Source organism: Lycorma delicatula, chromosome 5 (assembly GCF_047948215.1).
Source record: "Lycorma delicatula isolate Av1 chromosome 5, ASM4794821v1, whole genome shotgun sequence".
Taxonomy (NCBI): domain Eukaryota; kingdom Metazoa; phylum Arthropoda; class Insecta; order Hemiptera; family Fulgoridae; genus Lycorma; species Lycorma delicatula.
The window spans coordinates 96,175,710-96,187,865 of NC_134459.1; the positions used below are offsets into that span (position 1 = coordinate 96,175,710).

The 12,156-nt window shown below is 28.4% G+C and overlaps 1 protein-coding gene across 1 annotated transcript; it reads right to left on the reverse strand.

The window, feature by feature from the left end:
- Nucleotides 1–2,653: 2,653 nt before the first annotated feature.
- LOC142325232 (uncharacterized) lies at nt 2,654–10,880 on the reverse strand. Its single transcript, XM_075366712.1, has 2 exons — nt 10,709–10,880; nt 2,654–3,290 (listed from the first exon to the last, which is right to left on the reverse strand). Exons 1-2 carry the CDS (start codon nt 10,733–10,735, stop codon nt 3,003–3,005), a joined length of 315 nt encoding a protein of 104 aa, XP_075222827.1. The 5' UTR covers nt 10,736–10,880; the 3' UTR covers nt 2,654–3,002.
- Nucleotides 10,881–12,156: the final 1,276 nt, after the last annotated feature.

The window sequence follows — 12,156 nt, forward strand, 5'->3', positions numbered from 1 at the left end:
TTGGTTGCAATTGACTGAACCAAAAGTATCCAAAAAAGCCCAAAATAAAAAAAAATGGATTTTGGACTTTTTCTTAACCAGTAATAAGCCCTCATTGAGAGCTTTTCAACAATATATATTAAGTGGTACTTATTTTCATTGGTTCCAGAGTTATAAGCAAATGAAATTTTAATTAATGAAATATTTAGATCTTAGAAGGGGAAAGAGCACATTGGTTTGAATAAGACTTCATCTCTTTTTTTAACTTTTTTTTAAATTTAAATACATTGATTTATTAATAATTATTAACCTCCGATTATAAAAAATGTTTTATGATAATAAAAAAAATATGTATACAAATATCATAAGTTATTAATGAAATAAAATTTTATATAATTTTCATTTTAAGTAAATATGTGTATATGTAATTTAATAGGCATAGAAGGATGATTTGGGTGTTGCCCAAATCAGATTTTTTAAAAAAAAAAAAGTGTATTATTAATTAATCCATTCTCTTAGTGATACTTGATTTACATTCTCATTATATTCAATTTTCTAAACAAATAAACAATGCTTTTTTTTAAGGTAATGAACTAAAACTTTTTTTGCTAGGGTCTTCGGTATGACATTGAACTGCATTCCTTACAACCTGATGGTTGTGAAACACTTGGAATCTCTGGAAGGAAATTGTAGGGGGTTGTGAAGTGGAATAAAATACCATTCCCCAAAGCTAGATTTAATAAAATGGTTGGCATAGACCACTACAGCTAATCAATGTTGGATACAATTTCATTGCAGACAAATAGTAGCAAAGAAATCATCATACTACATTGCTATTTGTATTTACTGGCAAATGTCATTTATTTGAAAAAAAAACTATTATTTTTTTGCTATATCGAGTGCTACAGCCATGAATGGTGACAGCATACAATGAAATCCACCATTGTTTAGATTCAGTAATCTACAGGAACCAGCTAGTTAAATCTGGTTTTTATCATTATCCTTACTTCACATTGGTACAGCTCCATCAAGATGTTAAATGATGATTAATAATCATTAATCAATGTTTAACTAGTCAGTTTGAAAATTAGTAATTATTTTACATAGTGTGATAAAATTACAGAATATGTCTGTGTAAATATTTGCAAAAAGTATGGGTAATATTAACAACTTTTTTAAAAACAATTTAAAAATTTATTCTAATTCTAGTTTTCATATTCAGATTTTTATATTTCTTAATATCAAAGGAAACATCACCCATGTCCATGCAGAAAAAATTCAGTATTAATTTTGTAACATATACTTTCATTTGAAAATACGTTAGCACTTCTATTCTTTACAGTTTATCCTATAGAACTTTTTTGTGCAATAAACAATATAAATTTTTCTCCATTGACAATGAAGTTTCAATTAGGGTTTAATTTAAATTACAGATTTAAATACAGTAGTTAGAATTAAACAGTATTTAGTTATAAATCTGTTTTACATCAGGGAATATTCAAAATTCTGAACTTTTTTATAAGAATTATTACATGTATAAAAAAAAGGGGGAAACATGTACTAGATATAAACTTTACACCTACTACATGTTAACCAGTAAATCATCTAACTGAGATGGCAAAGATAATTTTTAATGGCTATGTTAGGCAGATACTGCCTTTAAGTCAGTGAAATATGTGCTGTTTTAAAAAAAGGAAACTAAAAGGGATTTTAAATTAAAAATGATGAAAATTAAATGAAAGCAAGTTGTTTCCTTACTCTTTAAGAGAGGTCTTAAAAGATTTCCCATCTTTTAAGCAAACTTCAGGTCTTGAATGGTCAACATGCTTTAAAACAGTCCACTGACCTACAGGTTCTATTAATTGTCTTTAAATGGGAAATAATATAACTAAGGTTCCATTAAAGGTTGTCATTTGCAACAGTACAAATGAATACTTCATTAAGGAAGAAGCCAATAATCGGGAAGAAGCTACTAACCAGCTCTGAAAGGTCTTAGAAGAAAAAGTTCCATTATTTTATTATTTTGAAAGTTATTCATTTAATAAGTTAATAGTATTAAAGTGTTATTACTTTGCATCATACTGTTCGATGACTTTAAGTTCCTTTTAATTCCTATTGTCTTTTTTTACCACACCTCCTGGGTACCTGTAATGTTTTGCCTCTCTAAAAGTTATGTATTCAATTCTTTACTAGTGTAATTCTGATTACTTTTTCTGTATGCTGATTTTAATTTAAGAGTGTGTAAGATCATTGAATTGTTTTCTGACTGATTTACAAGACGGAGTTTGTATGATGAATTGAAATTTTTAAAAATTAAGTCATTGAATTCTAAGTTAATCTGGAATTAAAAGTATTTGGACCTTATTTAGTAAGAGAACCTGTAAGTATCTATATTTTTTTTTGTTTAGTGGTGTTGAACAAGCCAGTCTTATACTAATGAATTATGCTGTAACTAAAAATGGTGTTCAAGAAACCAGTTGTGTTAAAATGGCTCCTTAGGGTCTCAACTTACCACATTGAAAGATCATATAGTTGTTCTCCAAGCCATCCATTTTAACTTAACGTTTCTTAATAGAAATTTTACTCCAGTCACAAAGTCTCAATATAAATTTGTTTACAAAATTTTTATACTTAATAATTTATAATCGTTTAATTTAAGATGAAGTAAACAAATTGTTGTATTAATGAAAAGTTTATATATACTAAAGAAAAGTTATACCAAAAGAAAAGTTTCAAAAATAATAATGACAATGAATAAAAATGAGTATATATTTAAAATTAAGATTTTAAAGACTTGATCCAGTGAAAAAAATTAATGTATACATTTAACAATTTTTCTGTTAATGTATAAAAAATTATGATTGCAAAATTAATAATTAAAACATATTAGATTATAAGTAACTTCAGTATCTATCTGCTGATGTAATTATTTGATTTTTAAGTTCTAAAGCACTATATAAATAAAAGATTTATTTTCTTATCTTTGGATTCAAGTTTTCCTGTGTTTATATCTTAAATTTTCATTAACAATAAATATTCTTTTTTTTATTTTTAGCGGTTATTATTTTCAAATGTTCTTTGTCATATTCTGAATTATACCATCTGCATTCTTCAGGTGGAGGTTCAGATATAGACATGTGTATTCTTTCCATAAATTCACGTGGTGTAAGTTCTTCATAAGATTTTCCAGTTTTTGCTTTTAACAACAAATATTGATATCTTATAACTTTTGGTGCTAATAAAGAAATATCACCATTATCATACCCTTCGTATTCTATATCGAACAATTCTTTAATACAATGAGAAATTCTCTGAAATAATTGAAAATATGTGAATTAAAATATTAGATCTAAATATGTGAATTAAAGGAAAATCATTGTAAACATTCATGCTTACAACAGAATAATTATAAATTGGAATACTTGTATGATAAATTCGTGCCCAAGTAATGCCTGCTCTTACTCAATATAAAATTCAATGTGATGCATATTTTTCATTAATGGTTTTTCAATAACATTAAACATGTTTCCTTGAAAACTGTTTATAGTTTTCCATGATGAAATTAATTTTCAATGTTTAATTTTATGATTTCCAAATTTAGATCTAATTATATTCTTAAGTAATTGGTTTTGCTTTGAATTAAATTTTCTAATTCATTTTTGCATTTGAAAATATATATATATATATTATATATATAACATCTTCAGTTAACATAATGAACAGGCCACTTGTGTACACAAAATAATAAAATATGTTTTAAATTTAGAAGTAGGGAGTGAAAGTAAAACACGTGATTTACTGATATTTTGCAAACAGCAAAACAGAATTATACTGTGCAATTAAATTTAAGTGTTAACTTAAATTTGTTTAGATTATGGAAATCTCACAAAATTCTACATGAAGTAGTTAGTTTAAAAAAAATCACCATAATTTCAATATTGTATAAAGGATTGTACAAGTTTCTTAAAATAATTTTTTTTTTTAATTTACAAACAAAATGATTCTATGAAAATAAATATTTTTCATTATAAATAAAATTTTACAGACATTTGTAAATAGAAGGAATTATATATGACAAATTTAAACTATTATTTTTTGTTACTTAAAATTTTGTGTTCTTTCTTTGGTAAGAGAAGCAAGATATTTTGAAAAATAATAAATTCAAGAGTTGTTCAAACGAGTAAATGTTATAAAAGTACAACAAAAGAGAACTGAGGTGGAAAAATTTAAGTGCAGTTCTCAATCTTTTTATAGATATAGGAAGAAGAGGGTAAAACTTAAAGATGACTAGAAAGAGAATGAATGAATGATTTATTTATTTACTTACAAGGTGATGTGGGCAAGATAAACTGAAATTGAAGAAATACACAACGAATGAGCTGTGCTGAATGGCTATTGAAATAAAGTAGCAAAATAAGGAGAAAACAATCAATTATTAAAATTTATTGGGGTAAATCACAGCTACTTCTAGAATGTTGACCTCTGTTGTCTGAAACGCTACTGACAAAACTAAACCTGTTGAGCAGGCATCTTTAAACTAATTTGTAAAGACAACTAACTTTTTTAGTGACTTAAAATATATTGGGTAAATTAAAATAAAAGCCCAAATTTAACCTGGCAAACCTATTAATAATAAATGCCTTTCAATATACTCCAAAATTCACCACTACTGTTCTCTCAGAGCAGGGGTCGGCAAACCATGGCTCGCGAGCCACATGTGGCTCTTTGACCACATTTTTGTGGCTCTTTCACAAAATTTTTGGAGCAGACTAGATAAAAAATAATTTAGAAATCTATCCTAAAAGTGAAATGTAAACCGTTTGAAAAGCAAGTTTTGAAAAGAGGCTTGATTAAAAAATAAATATTAACATGGTTAGTCACTCTTGATGGTATGTTCATTGTATCTTTCAATTTACTGCGTACTGAATTGTATTTTAACTATTTGTTTCAATTTTTTTGCTAGGACCAATCCCTCGACAATTAAAAGGTAGCATTTGTACAATTTTTTCTAGAGACATTGTTGTTTTATTTTTATTCGATTTAAGAAGACAGTGCTTGCACTTCCTGTGTGAGTGGTGCAAACGAGCTAAATCGACGTTCTGCCTGCTGTCTCACATTCCTGTAATTAACTTATAATGCGGGAAATCTTTCGAGTGAAATAAAAATTATTATATTTTAGATTCACAAAATTATATCTATAGTTTACTTATGCTATGTATGTATTTAATACAGTTAACATTGTCATCTTTATATTGTATGGAGTTTTAATGATGTTTTTTAGTTTTGATGTAATTTTGTGTTATCGTTTATTTTTACTTAAAATGCAAATTTTCTAGATCCCATAATAAGTACTAAGAAAAAGCAAGGAAAAACTGAAGATAAAAACCGTGGATTCAAAGAGGAGTGGAGACTGAAAACTTTGCGTATGTCCAAAACTAAAATGGTCTTCCTACATGCCTTATTTGTCAAGAAAAACTGGAACATAACAACAGGTCGAATTTAGAAAGACACTTTACAACTAAGCATGAAATATTTAGCATTAAATACCCGGTTGGTGATGAAAGAAAAGGCGGTTGAGGAGCTCCAAAGGGGACATGAAAGATCATCTTTTATTTTTAATAATTGGGTTCAATCTTCTAACAATGTCAATCAGGCAAGTTTTGTAATTGGTCAGGAGATAGCTCACAGGGGGAATCCATACATGGATGGCGAATATATCAAGAGTTGTTTTTTAAGTGCCTCTGAGGAGTTATTTAGAGATTTTAAGAATAAAGACATAATGAAAAAAATTCGAGGGATACCTTTGTCCGCTAAAACAGTGAAGGACAGAACAGTAAAAATGTCTGCGAACATTACAAGCCAACAAATCGAAGATCTCAAAACAGTCACAAGCTTATCAACAGCAGTTGACGAATCTTGTGATATAAATGACACTGCACAAGTTTCCATTTTTGTATGATATATCTCCACTTCGAGCCCCAAAGAGGAACTTTTGGGATTATTGCCACTCAAAGGACGAACGCGAGGACTTGATATAGCAAATGTTGTGATTAAATGCTTTGAAAAGCATCAAATACAATTTGAAAAAATTGTCTCAATTTCAACGGATGGAGCGAAAAGTATGACAGGATCAATAAACGGCTTTTTAACTGTTATGAAGGAAAAACTTAATCACGAGGTACTTTCCTACCGTTGTATATTCATCAGGAAGCACTATGTTCACAGATGTTTCCTGAAGATCTTTGCAAGGTGATGGAATTGGTGATTATTATTATCAACTATCATAGCTAAAGCTCTTCACCATCGCCAATTTAAAGAATTTTTAATTAAGAGAGAGTGAATATGCGGATCTTCTGCTACACAAAATGGTCCGGTTTTAAAACCGGAAATGTTTGAAACTCTTTGCCTCTCTATTTACCGAAATAAAGGCGTTTCTCTTTGAGAAGAATATAAACTACGCAAAGCTTACTAATGAACTATGGATGCAAAAATTTTATTTCATGGTGGATGTTACTGCCCATCTTAATCAGCTTAATCATAAATTACAAGGAAAAAGAAACACGATCTTTTCGATGTTAGAAGAAGTAATTTTATTCAAAAATAAATTATCGCAGAAGATTTTGAAAGAGAAACCTTATATCAATTTCCATACCTATCAGGTTATTGTCGAGAAAAGAAGGTTAATATTGACACCTGTTATTTTAAAACAATATTGTTAAATATGAAAGAAGCCTTTCTCAATAGGTTCAAGGATTTCAGAAACAGCACAGCAACGTTATCGTTGTTATAAAACTTCTGAATATAGCGGTATCTGAAATAAACTTCTCCCCCTTTAATATTGATATTGGACGGTTTGAGATGCAGTTACTGGATCTTAAAAATAAAGAAAATGGAGCTCTAAATTCCAACGGCTGTGTGCAGACCTAGAGCTATTGGAGAAAAATAAATGTGAACTAAGTTTACAGCACAAGCTTTCTTCCTTAAAAGATCTGGAGAGAGAAGATATGTTGATTTTTAACACCTGGAAAAGCATTCCCGACTCATATGATCAATTGAAGAAACTGGCGTTTGGCGTTCTTTCCTTGTTTGGATCTACATATTTATGCGAATAATCGTTTTCAAGCATGAACTTTATCAAAGGTAAATTAAGAAATAGACTTATCGATGAGAACGATTTAGAATCGTGTCTAAACTTAAAACAACATCATACAAACCCGACTTACCCATACTTTTAAAGGGAATGCAAGGACATCGTTCACATTAGAGGAGAATTCAAATTTTATAAAGAGCGCCTTTTGGAATTTTTTAAATAAATATTATCTTTATATAATATCTATATGGTATTGGTATGCAGTTTTGATAAAAAATAAAGAATTAATTTTTGACCCCAGGTAAAAATAGTGTAAAATAAATTTTTACTATAATGTCGATAAACAATATTACAATATTTTTAATAAGCTTTATTATAGAATTATAAGCCATGCTACTTATTTTTATGAGTACATATGGAGTAAAAGCGATTTTATAGGATACTTTTCTAGTTTATATCCCCGAGTTTCAGATAATTTCCTATTTAAATTTTATTTCAAAATCCCGCCCTATATAAATCTTACAAACCGCTCCGACATCGATGTGTTAATGTACCGTTGGGAAAATATAAACTTTTTAGCAAAAAAGGTAGAGAATGTACGTATTACCCGTATTATTTCCATATAAATGTCTTTACAGAAGCAAAGTTTACATTTTAGAAAAATGGCTCTTTGAATTAATTTCAATTTTGTATTTATTATATTTGGTTCTTTGGCTGAAAAGTTTGCCAACCCCTCTCCCAGAGGCACTGTATGCCTATGAAACTATTTTTCAAATTAAAAATGAAGCTAAAATTGACCAACTAAGTAAAAGAGAATGTAGGATCATCAGAACCTGTTTAAATAGAAATTACCAGAAGAATGGGGTCTGGTGAATTTCCACTAACGAAACCATATACAAATGACGCGATTATCAGTATGATTAAGAAGAGAAGGATGTCTCATTTTTTCCACATCTTAAGAATGCCTGAGGGCCAAATTTTGAAACAACTGTTCTCAGGAATTTTGAAAAGAAAACTAGTGGAAAATAGTCTGAGAAATTAAGAAGGATCCCAAAGAAATTGGACTGACAATCAAGGACCCTTTTGACAATAAAAAAATAAACTCTCAAAGCACATAAATTCTCTTCAGAAAAGACCCAAAGACATACAGTGGGGGTTACAGATGAAAAGGGATTCAAATATTTGAGAAATTTGCATTATTATTAATAATGGTAGAGGAAATGGATTGTTGAGTAATTTTACGAGACTAATATTTAATAGCAAGAATTCACTATTTTTTAATTTTTACAAACACTCATCTTTTTAACATTAAACATTTTCTAGCACAATTTTGTAAAATTATGACAGTTTAAAGTTATGTTGGTTTTTTTTTTTTGTTAATAAACTTCTGTTTTATCCTACTTCATAAAAGGGAAGTCAAACATAATTATATAAAAGAGATATTGTTCTTTTATATAATTATTCCTAAAAATTGATTGTATTTCCTTCCATCAAAACAGACATTAAAACTAGTTTTATGCAATTTGCATATAATACCTGGGTCTATGAGGAAATTTTTCACTGTATTTTTATTGCCATACACATTAAATTAAAATTACTATTCCATTTAAAATACCTCCTCACAAATTTATTTAAAATAAATTATATTTTCTTTCGTAAAATCAATACTATTCTACTGATGTGTTTAAAAATATACTATTTAAATAAAAAACTTTTCATTTAACATGTATATGAGTAAGTAATATGATGTTAATTTCCACTAAAATCTTGTAAATAGTTTTCTTTTTTGTACCGATTTTGTAACCTCAGCCATAGCGCTCTCTGCCTCTCAGTGGAATATGCAACTAGTATGCAGAAATTTATCCCACACCAAACAAGTGAATGTGTGATTAATGAGACGTTAATGTGTGATATAACATGTGAAATTAATGAGATGACTTGGTTCATTTCTGAATGCCTTAGACCTACATCTGTTAGAATGATCTACCTTCTCGTTGGAACTGTCTCATCACAAATATGAAGGGTTGTAATGACAGAAGGTTGAAGAAAGAGAAGGTAAGTGACTATCTCTTGTGGTCGAGAGAAATGAAAACACTTTGTTGTAGAGTTGAGGCTAGCGAAAAATTTCACCCGGATTTCAGTTCCCTCGATGAAATGAGATCATACTGAAATTTTTGATAATCAAATAAAACAGGTCCTAGAACTACTGTTATCACTCATTTTTACAATATCCAACGTGAAACACTAAAATTCAGTGACGAAAAAGACTTTTATTATCGTTTAACAATAAATTTGTTAAACGACTAATAAATGCGTAAATTTTATTATCAAAACTTGCAAAAAATTTAATTAAAAATTAACGTTTATTATTAAAATCAAAACAGAAAATTAATAAATTTGTAAGAATTAAAAACAGCTGTTTTTGGTACAATAAAGCAGGACCTTTGAAAAATTAAAATACTTTTAATTTATTAATACTCAATGAGGTTTATGTTGAATTAATTTACAATAAATATTTGAAAGTCATCACTAACATCGATACACACTTCCTAGACTAGTTTCCTTACATTTTCTGTCCCAACCTTTCTTTTTCTGTTTGGCCTCTGGAACCACCGTTAGGTATTACTTCAGAGGATTGATATGAGAATGACACGTATGAATGGTAAATGAAGTAATCTTGTTTAGTCACAGGTCGACCATTCCTGAGATGTGCGGTTAATTGAAACCCAACTACCAAAGAACACTGGTACCCTCTATCTAGTATTCAGATCCATAAAAAGTAACAACTGCCTTTACTCGGTTTGAACGTTACAACACTCGACCTCAAAAACAGCCGATTTGCGATGATGAGTTCACCACTAGGTTCTGTCGCCAACCTTATTTATGATATCTTCGCTTTCCTTAATGAGGCAGCAGCATTGAGAACGCGAAAGAACAGTTAATCACGTGTGTCTACTTTTTGCTTGTAAACCTCGGATTTCATAAATCTCCATAAGCAGTAATATATATTTATATATATGCAATTACTGTAAAAAAATATGTATATAGTAACTGATTGACCGACTATTTTGGTTAGTCAAATGATTAATCCTTATCTAAAAAAAAGATATCCATTTTCAGTTGTTCCAATATAATTACGTATCAGCTAAACTTTAAGCCTGTAAGTTTAATATTACAATTTTGATTGCTCTAACCTAATAAAATAAGATTTGGATGAGAAATTGAAAATGCTAAGTAATTGTAGATTAATAAGTTTTTCCTAATGGTACATTGCAATCTGTTCAACTAGTGAACAAAAACACACTTACGGCCCATGAGATGAGAATGATATATGTGAAATGTAAATGAGATGTAGTCTTGTACAGATTAAGACCGATCACTCAGACGTTCTGAGACATGTGTTTAATTGAACTTCAACTCCCAAAGTGCATCGGTATCCATTCATTCAAATCCGTGTAAAAGCAACTAACGTTTACTAGGATTTGAACCCAGTATCTTCGACTTTGAAAATCAGCTGTTAAACAACAGATTATTTTGTTGTAATTTTAAAAAGATGGTACCTAGAATATAAATAACTTATTCATACGTCATCTAAATTTTTTAGTACATTTATATGAACGTTAATTACACTTATAATACCTTATGGTCAAAATCACGAATGGTCATTAATGGTAAATGGCGAGGTCGAATGTAAATAAGTTTTCTTCCATTTACATAATTTATCCTAAAAGCTTCCTGGAAAAAAAAATTAATGTTATGTAATTAATAAAGTAAAATAATTGTTAAATCATGTTAACTGCTTACATTCCTAATATTGAAAAAAAAAAGTTAATTAAAAATGTAAATTAGAATTGTATTAATTTTTCAATCCTGTGTAACAAAAAAAGTATAAAAAAACATCGATAAGCATACTTCTGAAACAAATCCTGGAAAGTTTTCTAACGGTTTTAGAATTGATACATTCAATATTGAAAAAAAAATCATATAAAAATAGTAAAGTATATTACATCGAATTAGAGTTGATCAACAGTCCAAAAGCAGAACAAAAAAATGATCTTACTGTACTAATGTTACAAATGAAAAATCTTTCACGTAAAATAGGACCTTATTATTATAATAGGCAATTGTAAAATAAATTTTAGCCTTAAAAAGAAAAGAAAATAAGTAACTAAATAAATAAATGGTCAGTCACTCTTGCTCATATATTTCTAAGAAGAAAAAATCTTTTCTGAGTAACAAACAAATCTTGATGAGAAAGACCAATCTTTCATTTTAAATTTAACTGTCCTACAAATTTGGAAATATGTACAGTCATTTCTGAAATAATTTCAAAACACACTGACTTGTATTTAAGAGTGAATCTGTTGCGTTACTAATATCAGTTATAATGTCTTATAATGTTATTTTGACGCAGTTTTTTAACTGAAAATTAAGTAATATTTAACTAGGTTTAATTTTCACTAAGATGTTAAACACAATTTTAGCAGGTAGTAATAAACTAAAAATAACAATGAATTTGTAACACTTGTAAATACATGACATGAAATGCTGTTAAGTGTATAGAGTTAATAAAACCATACCTACATCATTGCCAACCATTAAAAAAAAAAATTAATGAATGAAAACTCATTTTATTCTAATTATTATTTAACATTCTTTTATTTAGAATTGGTTTAAAAATTTTAAATCTGAAGTCTTGTTGAAATTTTTGAAGCTAAGGTAGATGTAACATAAAATGATTTGTGTATCATTTAATTGGAATAAAAAGCTAGTTTGAAGTGGAATATAACTGATACTGATTACATTACACAGTATAAAAAAATATATACTCCCAAATGAAACCTTTATACCTATGATGAATTTTTTAAAAGATTCTTATAGTTGTCTTACGATCCTGATACCTTAGCTTTAAATAATATAATTTATAAAACTGGTCAATCAAGCACAGACTTATCAAATGTATATAGAAACTTTATGTGTATTGAATAATAAAGAATGTCACTACAGTTATAACACTTATTTTAACCTGCATTTAATATTGTTACCTCTAGTAAATAAATATGCATCCAATATATACCCATTATATA

What these genes read in the sequence shown, in the direction of transcription:
- LOC142325232 (XM_075366712.1), bottom strand. Translation starts at nt 10,735, where the DNA reads ATGACCATTCGTGATTTTGACCATAAG. An exon ending in TTCGTGATTTTGACCATAAG is followed by an intron (nt 3,291 to 10,708) that starts GTATTATAAGTG and finishes CAATTATTTCAG; the next exon opens with AGAATTTCTCATTGTATTAA.